At 36.7% G+C, this 23,669-nt stretch overlaps 1 protein-coding gene across 1 annotated transcript in view; it reads left to right on the top strand.

Moving 5' to 3' along the window:
- Positions 1 to 23,669, top strand: part of DEUP1 (deuterosome assembly protein 1) — a 210,387-nt gene that overhangs the window by 136,916 nt on the left and 49,802 nt on the right. The window contains 5 exon segments of the mRNA XM_067038290.1: positions 5,973 to 6,144; positions 7,162 to 7,257; positions 14,781 to 14,915; positions 19,545 to 19,658; positions 21,668 to 21,907. Coding sequence (XP_066894391.1) covers positions 5,973 to 6,144; positions 7,162 to 7,257; positions 14,781 to 14,915; positions 19,545 to 19,658; positions 21,668 to 21,907 — 757 coding nt within the window.

The following is a 23,669-nucleotide window of genomic DNA, read 5'->3' as shown; positions in this document are numbered from 1 at the left end:
TAATTGTTGTAATCATAGTTATTTTTACTACCTGTTTTTGAATCTTCTTACTAGCTTTATAAGTGATTAACTCACTACCTTTACTATAAATTTACCTTTCCAGTGAGATTTATTCTTTCATATGTGTCCTTGTTATTAATCAGTGCCCTTTCTTTTCAGCTTCAAGAAGTTCCTTTAACATTTCTTGTCATGCCAATTTAATGGTGATGAACTCCTTTTAGCTTTTGCTTTTCTGGAAAACTCTTTATATCTTTTCTGAGTGATAACTTTGCTGGTTAGAGTAGTCTTGGTTGAAAATTTTTTTCTTTCACTGCTTTGAATATATTGTGCCACTATACACTTAGTGGAACTAAATAATAGTAATATAACTAAGATAGTATGTTAATACATTTTTAAAATGAGTTTTATTAGAATATTTTGAAAAAGATAAGACCTGATAAGATTTCTCATCAGCCTTTTGGAAACTCATTTTCTTAGGCTTGTCCATGTTGCATGAAATAGTGTCCTCTTTATTTTTTCTCCCTGCTTCCCTTCCTCTTTCCCTCCCCTTTCTCCGTGATGACTTCTATATTTGTTTTTTAAGGCAAAGCCCCTCTTCTCTCTCCCAAGGTGAAGATCCAGTTCTGTCAGACATTTCTCATGTCCTGAACTGAACTCACTCATTTTTTAAAAAAATAGACCTGTTACCCACTTCTGTTTTCCAGACTGGTGATGGATAGACTGACCCTACATTTCAGTTTGCCGAGAAAAGCCATTGTTTATACCTGTTGTCCTGGAATAATTATTATTAGTGCCCCTTTCACTTTTAAAATTGTCCTGGGTTGGATAACAAATCATATGGTCACCATAGTTATCTGTCTGATGAAGGTCTGCCTTTTAAGAATCAGCACCTAAGCCCATTGTTAAAGGACTTTGGAGTGATGTATATTCCATGTATCTTACCATAGCCCCTTTTGATCTGAATGACTCTCTCCACATTCCTTTCCCCTTCCCTTTCCCAACACACTTGCCACTACTGCCTCCATTTACATCACCAGCTTTCTAGTTTGCTCTCTCTTCATCACCAAATAATGATGTCCTGGTATTTTAACTCTAGGATCCCCAGACTGGTATGTTACCCTGCAAGTCTCACTGTGCCCCCTCCTTTCTAGCTTAATGCATTCAGACTGCTGTCCTGACCTCAGGATCTTTCTCTTGTGAATTGCTCCCAAGGATAAACCCAATAGCTAGGGCAGGGGTTTATATGTCTTAAGTTGTGTTATCAGGTGCAATCCAACCAGTCTCCAATGCTGAAAGATTCAGATAATTTTTTTTTTCTTTTTTAGCTCCTCAGTCAACTTTTCTAAACTTGGAATAATAAGGTCTACTATATGGGATGTTATGAGGATTCATGACAGGAAGTACAGGAAAGTAATTAGCATAGTGTTAGTCAGCATTTGACTAAAGGAAGAAATAAAAGTATAAATAATGTACTGTCCAGTTATGGAGGAGGCTAAACTAAGCCTCTTGTATTTTATTTTAAAGTTCACTAGATTTAGGAACAGATATTTATACTGAGACAGCTGAACTGCTATTAATTATCTCTGAGAAACTGAGGAAGGGAAAATATACTACAAGATTAGACAATTAACTTTCAAAGGGGAGTATTAAATATGACAAAAAGCTGAATTTGATGTAAAAGTGTGTTTGACTAAATCTTAGCTAAGACTCTGGAAAAGATTATCAGTGGTTTGTGAGCATCCAGAAGAGGAAGCAGTGGCCACCAGGATTCAGCATGGATGCACCCGGACTACTGCATGCTAGACCAGCCTTGCTTCAAAGTGCAAATATGCTGGTGCATCAGAGAACATATAGACAGAGATGTACTTGGGCCTTCGCATATTTTATAGGGCTTTTCACCACATTTTTTTGTGGGAAAAAAAAGTAAGGTTAATTAAGTGTATTAACATCTGATTATAATAAAAGAAATAATCAACAGATCACTGTGACCCTGAAGGGCTTGATAATGGAAGGCCAGAGGGCTCTGTCCTCTCTCCTGTCCTTTATGACATTTAACAATCACTTGTATGAAAAAAAAATGTATATGTAAAACAAGTAATGCTTATCAAATCTTCTGCTGACACAAAATTGGGAGGTATAGTGAATATATTCTCTGACAGTACCAGGATCCCAAAATATAAGCTCAGATGTTACCTCTTTCAGGAAGGTTTCTGTGATAGTCCACGCTGTCCAATACCCAAGGGGTATTTGGGCCCCTCCTTTCTGTTCCCAAAAGAACTGTATGTATTCATCAATCTGTTACTCTACCTGCCTGCCTTGCAAGTCTTCCTATACACAGACAGTTGGTCTTGTGTCTCTGTCTTCCTAGTTCCTCTCACAGTGGGGAGAAATCACCTGTGAATGTTTGCTTCCTTAAAGAATCAGTGATGACAACCTACATCGAGGCTGAAACTGTAACACTGAAATGTAATGAAAATAACTATAAGTCCCTGCCCTTGGAGCATCCCCCAAAATGAAACAATCAAAAGATAGTGAGTAGGTGGCTTTACTGGTAGCATGCATGAAAGGAAAAAGCGTGTTTAGCAAGAAAAAAATCGCCTTAAAAGTCATATGATATCACTGCTTTACCCTTCCCCCTCCCAAATTCAAAGCTAAGGTGATCTTCATCTGCTTGAATGAAAGTATGTATCACCTAAAACAAAGGATGTGAGAGTCCCTCTGTGAGCTAATTAGACCATACCTTGGGCACCATGTTAAAGTTCTGAACAATACATTTCAAGGAGGAAATCGACAAACAGGAAGGAACTTGTTCAGAGGAAAGCCACCCAGATTATGAAGGTTCTGAAAATCTTAAAATAGTCATTCATTTCTTCAACTAATATACAGTTCAACAACTGTATATTAAACATGTAGTATTTTCTAAGCAATATACTAGGTAGTGAATGGTAGAGAAAAAAAATCTCTACAAGTAATTGAAGAAAATAAAGATAACTTGTGAAAATAAACAAAGACCACCCAATAAGAAAAAATGAAGGCTATTTATTCAAAGATTTCTACAAAAAGGGAGTCAACTATCACTTGCATTTGGCAGACTCAAAGACAGGCATGAGGGTGGGAAGGCTTAACAGTGAAAAACCAGAAGGCTTCAGGTATGCCTCAGCCCTAGGCTGTCGACATGGGGAAGCTAGAGGCAAGATCGTTAGAAGCAGGGCCTCCTATGTGATTGGTTTGGGGAACATATTTGCTTGGGGAACATATTTGCCTTTCTCTGGTTGGTCCTGAGTTGGAAGTGGAGGCAAAATTGGGGAAGCTGTCAGTCATTGACCAAGTCTTGACCATTCTAGGACTGTTGCTGCAAAGGTTTTGGGTAAGAATCCATTACCGTGTATTCTGGCATTGTCTGTTAGTATGTTCAGTCTCAAATATTGAACATTGAGAAGACTCAGGAAGAATCTGGAGGTACACTGATAACTGTATTCAGTGTATTGATAACTAACGTATTCAAGTATTTTATTGTCTACAGTGTTGAAAAGGCATTTGTTCTCAATGGTTACAATGGATCAAATTAGGACCAGTGGATGAAAAAGTTCTTCAGTATAAGAAAGAACTTTTAAATACCCACTTCTGTCTAGATGCAATCTCAGACAGTGGTTACCTGCTAAAGGAAAAGTTCAGACCTAGGCTGGGTGACCTCTTGGTGGTGATATTACAAAATAGATCACAAACTTTGGCATGCACCAAGTGGCATGTACTTGATACCTTTGTTACCAATGCAGAATCTGGGCTCTGTCCTAGATTTGCTGAATCTGATCAGTGGGGTATGATAGATGATTCTCTCCAGAAACATTTGTGGAAGGTATGCAAACACTGAATGGGTAGTTGGACTAGATGGCTTGTAAAAGTCCTTCCACCTTGAAGTCTAATATTCTGACTTTTGCATATCATAGTCATAACCAGGAAATAAACACTTTATTCACTTATTTAATAATACTGATTGAGTAGCTTATATTATGCCACACTCTAATTTAGGCCTATATTTTAATTCCATTAGCACAGTACATTCCTATATGCCAAGGAGATAGTAAGGGAAAAAACTTGTTCGTTGACTCTTCAGAGATTTTTTGAGCATCTGCTATGTGCTGGAACACTGTGCTAAACCTTGGGGAGATGGTGATGAACAAGACTGATGTAGTCCTTTTTCTTTCAGAGTTTACACCAGCAGAAAAAAATAGACAAAACGTATTTACAGTAAAGAGTGATACATGTTGTTATGAAATAAAAATGGTGTGAAAACCATTCTTTTCGTTCTGTTGTTTTTCCCCACATCAGAACTCCAATCAAAATCCAATCAAGTTTTTTATAGAGGAATTAGTACTTCCTTTCCTCAGACTTGTTTTAGCTTTTAAGTAAAAATTGAGAGCCTTTGGGCCTTAGCCCAGGAATGTTAGAAGACTTAAGAATGGCATTTTGTACTTAAAACCTCTCTGGTGTCAGAACTGGTGAATCTGCTGTTGAATAAGCCAATCAAAGGGACATCCCTTGTTCAGGTTGACTCTGGGTATTTGAGAAAGGGATTGTGGAAATTCTGAGTTCTTTGAGTTCAAATAACTATTTCTAAGCCTATTGCAACAGAGCTAATTTGTACTACATTTTTCAAGCAAGTTCTTATGCAAAACACCATGTCTTTTGCTGTGTGGTATACAGGAAGGAGCTTAATTAAGATGGGAAGAAGCTGTCTAGGATCTAGTTCTGGCTCTTCCATTAATTAATGTGTGACCTTGATGTCGCTGGGCTTCAGTTTTTAAAAAATGCTAAATGATGCTTAATTAGCCCTAAAATTCTGATTTGGTGAAACTAAATGGAGGAAATGATGTCATTTTACAGCTGCCTCTCCTGCCTTCCTCCCAGCTATGCAAATATATTGGAAGCCCTATCAGCACCATTGAATGGATACTGAAGTAACTTGCTTTTCTAATCTGGACATTTGTGTGTTCTTTAAGCTGAAGTCTGAGGCCTCAACATCTACCTGCTTATCCAGGCTGAATGACTGGATTTATACCAGGTCCTTGGGGAATGCTTCAGCTGCTATGAAGGAGAACCCTGCCCTGGGAGCAATTAGCAATCTCTCCAACTCTCGGTCTCTATAATTCTAGTTATCACCAAGCGTCTTGTTTCAAACACAGTAGACCTTCCTAGACCCAAAATATTACCACTTTTCTGACTAATAGTATCCCCATTGTCTAAAATCTTACATTACTCTGCCCACACCTGCCCACTTAGATTCCTTCCAAAGAGACACCACCAGCCAGATCACACCAAGTTTCTCTCCAGAAGGAGCAGCAGTGTAGCCCAGATAGTACATTTGAATCTGGTCCTACCTAGCCTGGGCTTGTTCTTCTCTCCCTGGCAGGCACAGCTGAAGCCCCAGCTGACCTGCCATCAAACCTCCTCAACTTATGATAAGCACATAGGTATATGTATATTTACATGTAAGAGCATGGAATCATTTTTCATAATTAGAATTTTCCTTCGAATTAGCCCACTCTAAAATTTATTTATTTATTTATTATTTTTAAACTAACTTTCTTTATTGTGACCTTATTTCTGACGTAATCCACACAATATTTTTTCATTTTAGGACTCCCTTGTCTAAGTCAAAACTTTTGGGTAAGGGAGATCCATGCATTGCCACCAGTACATAAGAGAAATGCAGGCAGTGACTTTATCAATATATTGCATTATATTATGGCAGCAACTGTACTTTTTAAAATGCCTTTGAAAAGTATGTACACTGTTAGCTCTGAAATTAGCTTTTAGTTTTAACGTAACCTCTGGTTTTTGGAATTCTTCCCATTTAAATAATTGAGCAATTTGAGGAAATAATGATCAAGCTATTCAAAGCAAGATCATAATTTTTCTTGTTCTCACATTTCACTCTTTTTAAATGTATTTTACTTTTCTACAATTGCCAGAGCTTCTCCTTGTGAGGCTGAGCTTCAGGAATTAATGGAACAAATTGACATCATGGTAAACAACAAAAAACTGGATTGGGAAAGGAAGATGCGGGCTCTGGAGACACGATTAGATCTTCGGGATCAAGAGTTGGCAAATGCACAAACTTGTTTAGAGCAGAAAGGTCACGAGGTACTGCATAGATGTGTTAATAAATTGTTAATTCCTCAGACTGTTATAAATTGTATTTGTTCTGTCAGAATATATTTTTCATTACACATACTTTTTATCAGGCATCAGCAATAGCATTTATAGCTTGAAATTCTGTCACAGTGGGCTAAATGTATTCTATCAAATAAGCAGCAGTTATCAATTATCAAGTTATAGTTATCAATAGAGGCAGGTCATCAGACCTGGCATATGGAAGGGACTATTTTCTCACTTTTGTACCTGTCACAATACAGATGTGTGAACCCGGGGCCTTGTCTACTTTTTAAGCAGACAAATTCTGTAAGCTAAATCCCTAAGAACTCCTCTTAGACATTTTTCTTTTTCTTTTTAATTTGTTAGTTCTTATAAAAATGTAACAATTATTCCACAACACCACTAAAACAGAGCTCCCATTGAAGGTAGTAGCACCTAAAATAAAGGCTGAAGTGTGTCTGTAGGGGTTCTGCCCCAGGAACGATGACATAAGCCTCCCCAAAAGATAGTGCGAAGTAACTTTTAAATCTTGCTTTAAAATGTGCCAGTGAGGGCTTCTCTGGTGGCGCAGTGGTTGCGAGTCTGCCTGCCAATGCAGGGGACACAGGTTCGTGCTCTGGTCTGGGAAGATCCCACATGCCGCGGAGCGGCTGGGCCCGTGAGCCATGGCTGCTGAGCCTGTGCGTCCGGAACCTGTGCTCCGCAACGGGTGAGGCCACAACAGTGAGAGGCCCGCTTACCGCAAAAAAAAAAAAAAAAAAAAAGTGCCGGTGAGAAGGATCTTTTGTACCATACTGTTTTAATGTGTACCCAGTGGAATAGTGCTAGCTACATTTGGTTTTTGTGAATTTAATTATTAATAACTATTCTGAGAACCACAGTACAAATATTTATTCTTGGTTTGGTACAGCAGTTTTATTTGAACTGTACTCCTCTTTTGTACATTTTCTGATTTTGTCAGGCAAAATTTAGAAAAATCAAAATTAAATTTTATTCTTAATTCAGGTGGGGTTACTTAGACAGAAGTTGGACAGTTTGGAAAAATGCAACTTAGCAATGACTCAGAATTACGAAGAACAACTACAAACCTTAAAAGCTCAAGTAAGGAAACTTATTACAATTTAATATCATATGTTTTGGTATATGTTTTGTCCTATAAAATTGTGTTAATTTTTTAAAATGAATTATTTTTAGTACAAGCAAAAGTTCTAGTATTTCAACTACAGGTTATATGTTTGTCCCTGTCTTTCATTGTTTTATGTGTATTGATTTTGTCTCTTTTATTAGATTGTCAACTCTGTATCCCTTCAACTCTTAACACAGTACTAGACTAATGGCTTTCTATTTATCAGGTGATTAGTAGATTAATCATATCATGCTTTGTGAACAACAACAACAAAGTATTATCTTTTGTAGTCACTATTTCCTAATAGGGGTGTCCTTTCTTCTATGGCAATTTAAAATATGGAGGTTTGCTATTATGAAATAGATATTTGAAAGAACAAAACTGGTCTTTATTTCTTTGTTACTGGTAGGGCTGTTTCATAAATGAGAGGGCTTCTGCATATATGATGAGAGGGATACTGATTTCTTTCTGATTTATCCCTATATTATACTCCCCACTGTGCTAGGAAGCAAAAAGTCTTCTCTTTCTTCCCACAGATGACACATAGGGCAATAAACATCTGAGCATCTCAGGTCTCATAGGTACTGTATCCTTGCTTCACTTAGTAAATTAATCAATGGGAAATATGGTTTGATTATGAATTTTACTTTACAACGAGCTTTTTTTGGAGTGCAGAGATTTTACAGATGATAATATAGTTAAAGGAGCCCAAAGAAGTTAAAATTCCTCCTTACGTACCTTTTTAGGGAGGTGATCAGCCATTACAATAGGAATATGAAGCATTTGATTCCACTTAATGGGTATGATCTTATAAGACTAGCTCTTAAGTCTACCTAGATATTTTGCCTGCAATTTAAATAGCTGCTGCTAGATGGTAGCTTGAATTATGAAACTTTATATGGGTTTTCCTAGTTAAGACTCTTAAGCATTTAACACTTAAGTCAATCAACCTTGCTTTTTCTATAAATATGAAGCTCTAACATAGCAACATAAATATTGAATCACTATAATTTTTCAGTATAAACAAAGAGATCACAACCTGGAATAAGTTTGAAAAAATACAGAAATCTAGATACAAATACCATCTCTAAATTATATTTAACAAGTTCAGTCGCAGTTTACCAGATCTTTAATTTCTGGATTTTTTTTTTCATGTCTGTTGTTAAAAAGTTTTGGGCTTGTTTACAGGCACTGAGCAGTCATTTAATATATGAATATATATAATATATATAATATATGAATCCTTGCCATTTGATGCTTTGCAGATCTATTTTATTACTCAGCTGCCAGCTAGCCAACAAATGCCTTTACGGCAATTTTCACAAAAATTTGTTCTGTGTACTAACACTGAGAGCTTACGAAATGCTATTTACTCTTCCTCTTCTCCTGGACATTCACAGTGCACAGTAGAGTATTATAGGCTGTGAGAAGTCTTGCTTTAAAAACATCCTTTTAGCCTTTTTAATTTATCATGTATCAAACATATTTGACCATGGAACCCTTTTGTTTTTTAAACTAAAACCAACTAACACCATAGCACAGCTACAGTGTAAACACCATAAACAGGCGTTTCATAGAATACACTTTGGAAACCCTACATTGTTGTTGAGAGAACAGCCATATGGCCATATGCTTCCGCCACAGTTTTCTGCCTCTCTTTTCTTCTCTGGTTAAAAGAAAGGAAGGGAGAGAGTTAGGGAGGGAAGGCAGAAGAGAAGGAAGAGGAAAGGAGGGAAAAAGACAGAGGGAAAAAGAAAAGTACTATGTATTTGACTTGGTTTGCATAATAACTAGTAATATCTCATTTTTCTAACCAGAAAATGATATCTTGTGGCAAACATGCTTTTGTTGCTGCTGGCTCACTCTACTGCTTCTTTCTTTGAAACTCCTCATTTCTTTACAACCTTATTTTCCTAAAATATCTTAAGGGTACTTTTTACCACACTCTGCCTTAAAAAACTCAACTCTGTCAAAACTTTCTTGTAGAAATTGCTTCCTTTTATAAAATGGGGTGTTTTCCTTCTAACCATTATAAAACTATAATTATATATATATTTGAGATTTCTACTTCTGGAAAGGTGGAGTCAATGTACTTTCCCCTATTCTTCCTGCTAAATGGAACTAGAAATCCTGGGCATTATTTATAAAACAATAAGAAGACTCCGAGAAGTGGAGAGGAAAGACAGGCCAACTAGGACCTTGGGACCCAAGGGACAACATGCTGGTGAGTTCCTGGAATTTCTTTTTACCTCTTATATCCCAGACTGGATAACAGAGAAGCCAGCAACCCAGACACTCCAGTGGGCACAATCAAACAAAAAGAGCCACAAGGAAAGCCTCCTCGCTACAACTGAAAAACCAGAAGAAAAGACAACCTACCAAGATTAAACACTTTTAGATAATAACTGCTTGACTCTAGCCAAAGGCCACAGAATAAGACTATGGCTGCAAACCCACTTCACCAGCAGAGACTGAGTGGACAGCCTCGGTTCCAGCCTTACCATCTATAATGAGGTAGCCCAGGCCCCAACCTGGATGGAGTCAGAGAAGACTGAGTGGAAATCCAGGAGTTTGATCGCCACTGGGTGTCAACAAGGCCCTCCCCAACCCATGGTGTCAGTGGAGACCATGTGGAGAGCCTGGACTTCTCTTCCCATCTGGTGGTGATGAGGCGGCCCTCCTCTCCTCTGGAATGGTATCCAAGGAAGCCTAATGAGGAGTCAGGACGTTCACCACCTCTCCGTAGTAACAGGGCTACTCCCCTCACTACAGCATTATTAAAGGCCATGTGAGAAGCAGTGACAAGGCACCTATGCCCCTCCAGTCAAAGTGGTATCAGTGAAAAATGTGAGGAGCCTGAACTCTCACTCCCACTCAGAAGTAATGAGGAACACCTCCTCCCAGTTACCAGCTGAGGCCAAGTTAAGACCTGGACTTTCCCTGCCACCTGACAACAATGATGCAGCATTCTATTTTTCCCTACTGGGATGTTGCCAGAAAAGGACTGCTAAAACACAATATTTAAATAAAATCCAGAGTCATGTAACACAACACCCAAAAATGGCCTCAGTTAAAAAATCGCTCATCACACCGAAGACAAGGAAGATCTTAACTTGAATGAGAATAGGCAATCAAGAGACATCAACACTGAGTTGACATAGGTGTTAGAATTATCTGACAAGGAGTTTAAAGCAGCTGTTATAAAAATGCTTCAATGAGCAATTACAAACATCCCTGAAACAAATTAAATTAGAACGTTTTAGCAAAGAAAACTAAAACTAAAGAGCAAGCAGTTAGAAATTTTATAACTGAAAAATACAATAACCAAACTAAAAAAATTCAATGGATAGGCTCAAAAGCAGAATGGAGAGGACAGAGGACATAACCAGTGAACTTGAACATAGCAAAATAGAAATTACCCAATCTGAACAACAGAGAGAAAACAGACTAAAAGAAAATGAACCTCAAGGACTTGTATTATTATAAAAGGTTGAAAAATTGTATCATCAGAGTCCCAGAAAAGAGGAGAAAAAAGGGTAGGACTGAAAAAGTATTCAAAGAAGTAATGACTGAAAAGTTTCAAAACATGGCAAAAGATGTAAATCTACAGATTCAAGAGGCTGTGTGACACTCAAATATGATAAATCCAAACAAATCTACACCAAGACACATCATGGTCAAAGTTCTGAAAACTAAGACAAAGTCTTGGAAACAGGAAGAGAGAAATAACACTTTGCCTATATAGAAAAACCAATTCAGGGCTTCCCTGGTGGCGCAGTGGTTGAGAGTCTGCCTGCCGATACAGGGGACATGAGTTTGAGCCCTGGTCCGGGAAGATCCCACATGCTGTGGAGCAACTGAGCCCGTGTGCCACAGCTACTGAGCCAGCACACCACAACTACTGAAGCCCACGCATCTAGAGAATTCACCTCAATGAGAAGCCCACGTGCAGCAGCAAAGACCCAACACAGCCAAAAATAAATATAAATAAAATAAATAAATTTTTTTTAAAAAAGAAAAAGCAATTCAGATAATGGATTTCTTTTTTTTTTTTTTTTTTTTTTTTGTGGTACGCGGGCCTCTCACTGTTGTGGCCTCTCCCGTTGCGGAGCACAGGCTCCGGACGCACAGGCTCAGCGGCCATGGCTCACGTGCTTAGTTGCTCCGCGGCATGTGGGATCTTCCCGGACCAGGGCACGAACCCGTGTCTCCTGCATCGGCAGGCGGATTCTCAACCACTGCGCCACCAGGGAAGCCCCAGATAATGGATTTCTTATCAGAGACCATGGAGGCCAGAAGGAAGTGGAATGTTTTTCAATTGCTGAAAGAGAAAAAATGTCCACCCAGAATTCCATGTTCAGAGAAAATATCCTTAAGAATCAAGAGGAAATTGAGAAATTCTCAAATGAAGAAAAACAGAGATTTTGGCAGCAATAGATCTGCCCTAAAAGAATAGCTAAAGGAAGTTCTCTTGGTAGAAAAGAAATGATAAAAACTTCTGAGACATCAGGAAGGAAGAAAAAAGTTGGAAAAAGTGAAAACATGGGTAAATGCAATAGACTTTACTTCTCTTGAGTTTTCTATTGATGAATTGTTTGACAGCTGAAGCAAAAATTGTAAGTGTCTAAAGTGATTCTTAATGTATATTGAGAAATTTCTTAAAGACAATAATGTTAGAAATGGGTCATGGCAAAGGGACATAAAGAGAACTAAGATGCTGCACTTCACTTGAACTGGTAAAATGTTGACAGCAGTAGATTGTAATAAGCTATGTATCTATAATATAACACCTAGAGCAATAACTAAAAATGCTATACAAAGAAATACATTCAAAAATACTATAGATAAATCAAAATGGAATTCTAAAACATGTTCAGAGAACCCAGAGGAAGTCAGGAAAGCTAAAACAGAGAAACCAAAAACTGGATAACAAACAGAAAACAAAAAATGTCAGACTTAAGCCCTAACATAATAATAATTACATTAAATGAAAATGGTCTAAATATACACATTAAAAGATAGAGATTTACAGAGTAAATTTTTAAAATGACCAAACTGTATGCTGTGTTCCAGAAACTCACTTCAAATATAACTACATATGTATATTGAAAGTAAAAAATAGAAAAAAAAGATAGAAAAATATATACCCTACAAATATTAATCAAAAGAAAGCAGAAGTGGTGCAAAAATAATTCAATGGAGAAAGAATAGTCTTTTCAAAAGTGACAGGACGACTGGATATCCACATGAAAAAGAATTAAGTTCAACCCTTACCATAGACAAAAATTAACTCAAAATGTATCAAAGACCTAAATATAAAAACTAAATCTGTAAAACTCTTAGAAGAAAACATAGGAGTAAATCCTCATGATTTCAGATTAGGCAATAGTTTATTAGATTTGGCACCAAAGCACAAGAAAAATTAGGTAAACTTGATTTCATGAAAATTTTAAAAACCTTTGTGCTTCAAAGCACTCCAAAAGAAAGTGAAAAGACAACCAACAAAATGGGAGAAAACATTTGCAAATCATATATTCGATAAGGGACTAGTGTCCAGAATTAAAAGAAAAATGTCTTACTAGTCAACAATAAAAAGACCAAATTTTAAACAAACAAAAATAAGAAGACCAAATTTTAAAATGGGCATAGATATAAATAGGCCTTTCTCCAAAGGAGATATATAAATGACCAATAAGCACATAAAAAAGTGCTGAACATCATTAGTCATTAGGGAAATGCAAATCAAAACCATAATGAGATACCCCTTCACACCTGCTAATGGCTATAACCAAATGATAGATAACAGCAAATGTTGGTGAGGATATGGAGAAATTGGAACCCTATACATTACCACTGTAAAGGAAAAATGGTACAGCCACTTTGGAAAACTGTTTGGCAGTTCCTTAAAAAGTTAAACTTAGAGTTTCCATATGACCCAGCTATTCTACTCCTAGGTATATACCCAAGAGAAATAAAAACATATATCCACACAAAAACTTGTACACAAATGTTCATAGCAGCATTTTTCCATAATATGCAAAAAGTGGAAACAATCCAAATGTCCATCAATTGATGAATGGATAAACAAAATGTGGTATATCCATGCAATGAAATATTATTCAGCCATTAAAAGGAATGAAATATTGACATATGCTACAACATGGATGAACCTTGAAAACATTATGTTAAGTGAAAGAAACCAGACACAAAAGACTACATGTTGTATGACTCCATTAATATGAAATGATCAGAATAGGCAAATCTATAGAAACAGAAAGTAGATTAGTTGTTGCCAGGCCTTGGGGAAGGAGGAAATGTGTAGTCACTGTTAATAGATATAGGGTTTCTAATGGAGGTGATGAAAATATTCTGAAATTAGATAGTGTGATGGTTATGCAACTATGAATATACTAGAAACCAATGAAGTATATACTCTAAAGGGTGAATTTTATAGTAGGTGAATTATATATCAATTTTAAAAAACAATGTGAGAAGGAAAAAGGAAGCAGCAATGACTACATTACTGTCAGATAAAGTAGACACAATTTTTCACAGCTTTACTTATAATAGTAAAAAACTGGGAGCAACCAAAAATGTCTCAACATGTGAATGGTCAAACAAACTGTGGTTACTTCCATATACCATGGAATAATACTGAGCAATAAAAAGGAATGAACTATTGATACACTCATGCATATATTGTACTGACATCAATCCTGGGTTTGATACTGTACTATATAGTTCAATAAGATGTAAATATTTGGGGAAACTGGGTGAAGAAAACCCAGAACCTCTCTGTAATATCTTTGCAACTTCTTCTGAATCTATACTTATTTCAAGATAAAAAATAAAAACAAAAAAATTTGTTAAGTTATTTAGAAATTTCCTCACAAATGTTGATAGACCATGCCACTTATAATCAACTACTTGAAGGTAGAAGCAAGAAAAAAAATAATACAGAGTCTAAGTTATAACAAGAATTACTGGTAAGAAAAAGATTATATCAAGCTTGATATTTAATTTTATTTAAACTTATATCAACATGAATAAGTGTATGTTGTTTGTATCTTTTAAATTAAGTCCTCAGTTTTCTTAAATGGAGTATAAGTTGGTTATTTTATAGATTGAGTTACTGAAATTAAAATCGTCAACACAAGATGGCACTAAATAAAAGTAAGAAAAAAAACTTGGTTGTTTTAAATTTTGAGCCTTGCTACATATGGTTAAGACAAAACTGAACAAAACATTTTATCAAGTGAATCGCTGTTTAACTGTGCAGTTAATGAAGTTCCAAATTTACATGAAAGCTGAATTGCGTTCAGCTTCAATGATTTAGTTTTAATAACTGGTTCTATCTTCACTAATTGGAACATTTAAGCTTTACTGCGTTTCCTAATCATGACTTAAATTTTGAAAGAGGTACACAAGAAAAGAACTATCGTGAAATCGAGTTAGAAATAACCAATAGTAAAATGTTAGCATTCTGTATTATTTACAGTTCTCCAAACTAACTAATAGCTTTGAAAAACTGAGATTATACCAGATGAAACAAAATAAATTTCTACAAAAAGAAGTACCACACGTCAAAGAAGAAATACCCTTTGAACTGAGCAATTTGAACCAGAAATTAGAGGTGAGCTATATTTTCTTAGTTTCTCCCTGTGTATTGAGATTGGTTTCTGTTGTTGCTGTTGAGGGCTATTTGTCTCTAGTGTGCACAATGACATGTACCGCTGTGGTAACAAACTCCATTCGAAATCAGCTTCTCATTGAATATATTTTCTTAGTGCACCTTCCCTTCAGGCACTTAGTGAATTAAAACATCACTTCGATTTATACATCTTTTATGTATATCAGCATTTCTGGAGAGAAAAAAAAATGTTCAAAGGAACTGCAGATGTTGAGTGAAATTGAAGGACATCCCTGGGGTCACTTAAAGCAAGTGTCTAGTAAATCTTTTAATGGCTGTTTAACTATTAGGTACTTAAATCCCAATGAAGCCTCATAGCAGTTTTCAGAACAGAGCTTGAAGTTTCAGGATCTTTTCTTTGAAGAGGTAGTGCCACTCCAATATAGCTACCCCGTGTTACCCGGAACTTCTAAAATCTCAGTCCCTATAAAGGTTTACTGTGTCATAGATGCACTTATTTTAATCCCCTTAACTTTCCAACCTTGGAAAAAATAAACCAGCTATTTTTCTTCCCTGTGCCCTTGAGTATTCCTGCTAACTGGTCACATAACAACAAATAGATTCTAGTATGAATTCCTGTTCTCTAACCTTAGCTAAATTCCCAGTGCTGCTCAATCATTGTTTTTTAATTGACCTCAAGTTGACCCCTGTCATGTTATCCCAGTCATTTTTTTTTCACTGTTAAGCCCTAAACCCCAGCTTTTCCCACTGTCAGCCAATGATTTCAGTTTCTTCTACTTTGTTAATAGGTAATGGTTCTGTACTTCCCAATCACCCAGGTAGAAACCTCTTAGGAATCTTTGATCTGTTCCTTTCTCTTACTCTCATATTCCAGCCCAGATTTGCCCCTTTCCTTTGTCTAATGACTCTTATCTCTGTCTTTCTCCAATCTGATTGTCCTTGCCCCGTTTCATACTTCTTCATCTTTATCACCTGACTCTTCAGTTAAGTCCTTCTTAAACTTTTCCTCCAAAATATTTTTAAGAGCAGAAAAAAAAAAAAAAACTGGAATCACAGTCCTAAACCCAGCCTATTGCAAGAACTTTGTTGGAAGTCTTTGGTTTTAGTTTTTAAATTCCTGCAAATTTTATATTGTACTGAATAATAAATGTACATTTTTTAAAATACAAAATTACTACCACTAGGTAAGGTTGACCCTCTAGGAAAATGCACTGTGTATAACTCCCTGGCTCTTGCAATGGTGTAACTAGACTGGCTTCTGAAATATTCTGGTCCCACAGAAGATGCCCAAAGATTGCGATGTAATATACATGAGCTTTCACTGAAAATGCACTTAAGTCACTGATGTTCCATTTGATTGACTTCTCATGGGGATTAGTGGGAGAATTACATTCATATAAATTGTTTGGACAAAGAAAAAGCCTTAAATTAAATACTTTGTGTGTATACATTTTACATTTAGGGAGCTAAATATTTATATTAAATGTGTCTCATGAAATTATAGTGGAAATTAGTAGCAAAGTATGACTTGATATGTTTGTACTTATACAAAAATTTTTAAGCACACTGTGTAGATACAGTTTAATCTATTTTATTACAGAGATCCTTCATGTACCTGTTTTTGCTTAGAGGCATCTGAAAAACTAATGTGTAGGAGATGGGCTGTTCCAGTTTTAGTCTACATCTAAGCATGTTTCTCCTTGGGGACAAACATTTATGCACTGGTACAGTGATCGAGCAATGGAAAGCAGCTTTCTATAGTGGAAGAACCTGACAGTTTACAACTTAAAATAGGACCTGACTGACTCGTTTATTTGCCCTGTGACCTTTAGACAAGCTGTTAACTTCACAGAGATTACAGTTTTCACCAATAAGTGGGGGCTAAAAATATAAGTGACATTGTGGTTATGGAAGAAAAAAATATATGTGTGTGCATGTGTGTTTAGATGCACACTCAAGCATTTGGGGGTAAATATACATGAAGTCTGGAAGTTGCCTTAAAATACTCCAACAAGAAAGGGTGGAGCGGTAGATGAAATATAGATGGACTGAGTTGACAGTAGTTATGCTGAGTGAAGGGTACATGGGAGTTTGTTTTACTCTCTACTTTTATGTAAGTATGAAAATTTTCGTACTAAAAAGTTAAAACTATCTTTCAAGTGGAGGTTTGTAGAGTCCCTGACATACAGTAATCACTAAAGAAATTGTCATTCTACCTCTCAAGATTTAGTAGAGGGATTAAAAATATATATATAATAATATAGCTTCTGCTAGAAACTTTGATTTTAATGCCTCTGATCCACTCTCGAACTTAAAGACCCAGAAAAGGTTTCTAGCTGTGGAGAACTTACTCTGGAGGTTTAGGCAAGTGTACAGAGCCTCTGGAACTGGAGCCTGGGCCGACACCTCCAGTCTCTACAAAATCCTTATAAAGCTCTCTCTGTCTTTGCACGGCCCCATGACTGCTGGAGATATTGTGCTTGCTTGCTTGCTGATCTTGAAACCAATAAATCTGTAAGACCAAGGAAACCAGGACTGTTATAAGGACCAGCCGATATGTTTGTGACACACATTTTTAGCCTTGTTTGGCCTCATTCTTGGCCTCATTTCTACCTGTTGTAGAATTTGTAAGGAAGTGAGGCTGATGTTCCTGCCTCCTCCTAAAGCATGCTGGGAAATATTTATTGTCAAGATTGAGATTGCTGGGTGTTAAGTATTAATATCATTGAAAGATATGAACTGTGCAAGTCAACCTTGCCCACATTTTGACTTCTGACTCCAAAAACTCCTTTCTAAATTAAACAGCAATTTTTTAATCCACCTTGTACTGATTTGAATTGTACCTAGTTTTGTAAATTTGTCACTATTTCCGAAGACCCTGTTTTCATGTACCTAATTTTAAATTGTCAAATGTCAGGATCAAAGTCAATAACTTTAAATGAACTGTCTCCATTGATCTTAATGAATATGGTCTATTTATCAGGGTATTATTATATATTTAAAACAGGGTCTATCTATATTTCTCCCTCTTTATTACCACCGCTCAATTTCAGGTCACCTTTAATTACTATAAAAGCCTCCCAATTTATAGCCTTCTTTCACTGATTATTTTGGGACTTTTGGATTTATAAAATGAAGATTTCCCCAAATATTCTTTAAAATCATTTCTCTATAGAAAATATGAAATGCCATATTCTCATTTTAAGCAAGATGTAGCTTTCATTCTCTAAATTAGTATATTTATATTCCAGCTAGCCAATCCAGTCGTTTCAGCCATCTTCAAAGCATCGCCAATCTCTCTAGCCAAATGAACTCTTTTCCAATTGACATATTATTGGGGATGGCTAAGATAATCATGGCATCATCTGCGTGGTTTTTATGTGGCACTATTATTGTACTAATACTGTAAAATTATTTACATGTACATTTCCCTACTTTATATATAAACTGATTTTTTCTTTCAAAAATTTGTTTCTTTTAATCATGAAATATTTCCAAATTCTCCTCTCTCCACAGTACCTGCTGGACACTAGGTACTTAATACTACTGAGTTGATAATTGGAAACATCAACGCATTCATGCCATGTATTACATTCAGTAATATATCACTATGGACTTAGTAGCTATAGAGTTTGTTTCCAACCACATTGTTTTCTTTGCAAAATTTAGTGAGAAATGTTTACATTTTTGGAAATATTAATACCATGCTTTTGTTTGTACATTCATGCAAGTGGTGCCTGGCCCTTTGCCATGCGCTGTGAGCAATACAAAAGTAATGAAATACATAGTCCTTACCCTTAAGTTGCTTACAGCCTGGACAGAAAGATGAGATATGATGGCCAGCCCTAGGCAAAACTGAGAAGCAGTGAAGTTTTCTTTGGGATTCCCAGAGCCACATTCTTTCCTCTTATAAATTTGTGAACAGATAACCAGGCTCCGTGAAGATACTATTTGAGCAAAATGGTGAAGAACTGAGAGCATGCTGTATCAAGTAGTTCTACCACTTCTTCCCCAGCTTAGCCCAGTTGGTACTGCCTAAAGGAGGCCTGAGATGGTTGTTCTGTCTGTTCTCAAGAATGGGTCAATCTTGGCTTCACCTGGGATAACAGCTTTGAAAGCCACAGGGGACAAAGTCACTAAATCAGTCCCAGCCCCAACCCCCTCAAAAACAAGGGAGCAGGTTTGGTGACTGAGTGTAAAGAATGAAAGAAGGGAAAAAAACTTCTGGTGTCAGCTCAGGAAATAGAAAGGAAGTATTAGTTGATGCAAAAATTGTTTTTAACTCTGCTATTTGTTATAAAAGTTTTACATTTTTAACAAACAAAATCCTTATTTTTAAAAAGATGCAGTAAAGGAACTATACTCCAATAAAAATTAAAAATAAAAATAAAATAGCAGATTCAATTCCATACTTTCCTAGCAAAAATTAGAAGATATATCTATTAGTAAATCCAAGATGAGTGATTTGATACTTTTTTGTTTTCCTTATGGGGAAAGAATGGATTTACCTTTTTTCTCAGAAGAAAGATGTACAAATGAAAGAAGCCCTGTTCATTGTTCTTTAAAATGAATAATTTTTTCAATTTATATTTCTCTCTCCACTTTTTAAAGGAATTTAGAGCAAAGTCAAGAGCATGGGACAAGCAGGAGATACTATATCAGACTCATCTGGTTTCTTTAGATGCTCAACAAAAAGTATTATCTGAGAAGTGTAATCAGTTTCAGGTACATTATCTAATACTATCCTCTAAATCAGAATAAATTAGAGGTTAAATACTATTACTCTCTTTACCATTCAGCATGTAATCCTTCTACAGATACAAATGCCATCTAAGGGAAAATAACCAGAGTAGGTCCAACACTGGGTAGAGTTACAAGTGCATGAAATATCTGTAATGGTGACTTTAGTCTGTATGTCTCAGAAGGTGGTGCTATTAAAAGTCTCCATTGTTATTATGTCATTAAATAACATGTTTTTGCATGACTATGAGCCAGTCATTTAGAAAGTCTTAAGATTGCTTGGTTCTAGCACTCTAGAACCTTACAGCCTAGACACAGATAATACATGTACAGGTTTACAGATAATTAATGACAAGTGAATGAAAAGGATACAAATCCTTTTGGAGGTCGAAGGAGTAAGAGAAAAATTTGGACTGAGATAGTCAGGAAACATCCTCCAGCAGGGGTGGGACTAGGCCTGGGCCTAGAATAAGAATGGCTATATTTTGAGACAAGAGAGAATGTATTCCAGGTGGTGGAAATAACATGAGCAAAGTCACTGAGGCAAGAGAGCAAAAGGCAAATTCAGGGAATGGAAAGTGAGCCAATTGGCTGGAAGTCCATGCGGGAGGTGAAGGGGCAGTAAGCGGGAGGGAAGGCTGGTGAGTTGGATATTAGATTGTAATAAGCCTTAAAGGCTTACCTAAGGAATTTGGAATTTTTATTAAAGCTGGTAAGAAGCATTTTTGTTTGATATATACTTATTTTTCATTCTTTCTTTAAGTTACTTGAATTATATGTTATACGTGTTCCCTGAATTCAACAGTACAAAATAATGTGATGTAAAACTGATAGCCTCATCCTCTACTCCATGCTTATCCATTTAATATAAACACTGTTAACAATTAGCTGTTTATCCTCACATACATTTTCTTTTGTTTGTACAAATATGTAAATATATGCTTGTGTGGAAATTGTATATTTTTCTTTTTTAAATTTTGCTTTTTTACTTAATAAGCCATGAATAGCCTTTTGAGTCACTACTTAATTAAAATATTTCAAAGTTTATAGTGTATATATATCATATATACCATAGTATATCGTAGATGTACCATAATTCTTTCAGTCATTTCCTTATTAACTAACACTCAGGTTGTTTCCAGTTTTCTGCTATTACAGTAGTGTAACAAATACCCTTGTATGTACATCTTTAAATATGAATACTTTCCTTTTGTTAAATAAAAATCCTAGAAATGATCACTGAACCAAAGGGTATGTTCATTCACATTTTTAATAAATATTAGCAGATTACTATCTTTAAAATGATAGTAATTTATAATTCATGAACAGGCAACAAGACTACCCCTACTCTCACCAGCATGGACTATCCGTCTTTTGATTTTTACTAACTTGATGAACTAATAGTAACCTTGACTTCATTTGCTTTACGTTTCTCTGACTACTTGTAAGGTTGAGCATCTCTTCTTGTGTTTCTCAGCCTTTTTCATTTCCTCTTCTGTGAATTGCCATGCATAAACTTTGACCACTTTTCTTTTGTGTTGTTTGTCTTTTTCTTATTGATGTATAGAAGTTTTTGTACATCAGAAATTACCCTTGTTATACATGTTGACAACTTTTTTGTACAATCCAGATTTTTTGTTTTATTTTGTTTATTTTTTGTCATAGAGACATTTTCAACTATTATGTAATTGAATCCATGCTTTTTTTTCATATCTTCTATATTTTCTTTTTTGCTGAATAAGAATTCCCTAGCAAAAGCCATCTACTCTACTCTGCATCTTTGCTCTGAGGTTATACAGATATATTTTCTCTTTATGCCACCTGAATTTGAGGTTTCAGAATAAACACAAGACTGAATTATGAAGGACAAAGCTTCATTATCTAATAATATATTTAAAGATGTTTTTACCAATTCTTTTCTATCATTCTTGAACTTTATGTAAGCTTAAATACAATATTCTTCACTTAACTGACACAATTTTCATATTTCTCAGAAACAGGCGCAAAATTACCAAACTCCACTAAATAGTAAAAAACAGGGCATAGAAGACAGCAGCTCTGAAATTCCTTGGATATGTGAACCAGATACCAGTTGTGAAACCAATGAAAGAGATGAGTTCATTATTGAAAAATTAAAATCAGCTGTGAGTGAAATAGCGTTAAGCAGGAATAAGTTACAAGATGAAAATCAGAAGCTCTTACAAGAGCTGAAAATGTACCAAAGACAGTGCCAGGTAAAGATTTATTTGTTTTTCAACTGTTACAAGCCCATGAGTTGTACAAATGATGACTCAACAGGTGTATGGATTAGAAAGCTAATATTTTATTACATATGTAAATTCAGCTCATATTTCCTCTTAATAAGTAATTCTTACTTGATGAGTAAATTCAGTAATCTCATGGGTACTTTTCCCCACTAGGTGCACTCGGGTTCTGCAGCGACATAATAATAAATATTACCAGTGCAGTAGAACAGTGGTCTCTCACAGACGTCTCTTCTTAAAAACCATGGCCCTTTAGCCACACCACACCCTCTGTCCCCAGTGTTCATTCCTCTGATGCTGTGCCTCTTTGCCTCTCAGGAATCCTGGGCTGGAGACCCAGGAAATTATTAAGGGTTTGACAATCTAATCATCTCCCTGTGAGGCATGAGGGTCACTCCCTGTGATTTATCACCATTAACCTTATCATAATCGTTTACCGAATAGGAGCTAACTCCACCTTGGTAGATGTGATGGATGGTTTTTCCAAGGATTAATATTTTTCTTAACTCAAAAATCTTTTTTTGTCTCTCTCTTGGAACCGCTAAGAAGGTTATGTAGCATTCATCAAAATTGATCGTTACCGGGCTTCCCTGGTGGCGCAGTGGTTGAGAGTCTGCCTGCCGATGCAGGGGACATGGGTTCGTGCCCCAGTCTGGGAAGATCCCACATGCCACGGAGCAGCTGGGCCCGTGAGCCATGGCCGCTGAGCCTGCGCGTCCGGAGCCTGTGCTCCGCAACGGGAGAGGCCACAACAGTGAGAGGCCCACGTACCAAAAAAAAAAAAAAAAAAAATTATCATTACCAATTTCTCAACTAAATATGTATTTCTTATTCATGGCTCTCCCAGTTACTTGAGACATTCTGTGGTTTTCTCTCCCATTCTAGGTCTTATCTCCCACCAGCAAACACATTCAGCCTTTTTCTACTGATTCCTCTATGTCAGTTGGCCCATTTCTTAGTCCCACTCCATTCCCTCCTCAGGCTGAGGTCACCTTTCCAGGTCACTACCTGAGCAGACTCCCACTTCTCTAAGATATTCCACCTCAGGCTCGTCTTCCCAGGGTCATTTCTTAGTGTTGGGCCGACTTCTCCTCCCCTCATTCTGCCGCATTGTATGTGGGATTACATGTGAGATTCATCCTTTCACTTCCTTCTCTGCCAACATCTATCTTCTGTGTTCCCCTGTCCCCACGTTGGCAAGGGGACAGAGCACAGGCTCCCAGCTTCTCCTATCCTGTGGCATTTCTAAGAGAAGTACAGCTTCCCACCCCAAACTCCAACTTTGTTTGGGGAGGGGGTGTTATTCCAATACAAATGAGAAAGCAGATGCACAAAAACCAAGCTAAACCACAAATGCCAAACACTGAGAAAGCCATACATCTTCTAGAAACAGAAAAGTTATTGACTATGTTTTCTCTGGATTCACTAGAATGTAAATGAGACAAGCCCCTCCTCTTCTGCTCTAGAGCTTATCCAGGTGCTTTCTAGTGTTTAGCTCGCCATCAGCCCTGGTGGAACTGGGTTTACATGACTGCTGGTTCTGACAGGCTCTCCTTCCTCCCAGGGGCCGCTTCCCCTTCAACCCCCTGGACAGGGGCCACTGGTCACACCTCTGGCCCTGATTTCAAGACGACTTAAATTTACATTTTGCAGCTGTCTTTATACTGCTAGAGGCTGTCTTTATACTGCTAGAGGCTGCACCAGGATCACAAAGATTCACTTGTAGAAAAAA

This window comes from Kogia breviceps, chromosome 7 (genome assembly GCF_026419965.1).
Source record: "Kogia breviceps isolate mKogBre1 chromosome 7, mKogBre1 haplotype 1, whole genome shotgun sequence".
In the NCBI taxonomy this organism is placed as follows: domain Eukaryota; kingdom Metazoa; phylum Chordata; class Mammalia; order Artiodactyla; family Physeteridae; genus Kogia; species Kogia breviceps.
Note: the sequence above shows the minus strand (reverse complement) of the source record. Positions and strands in the feature narration are given on the sequence as shown.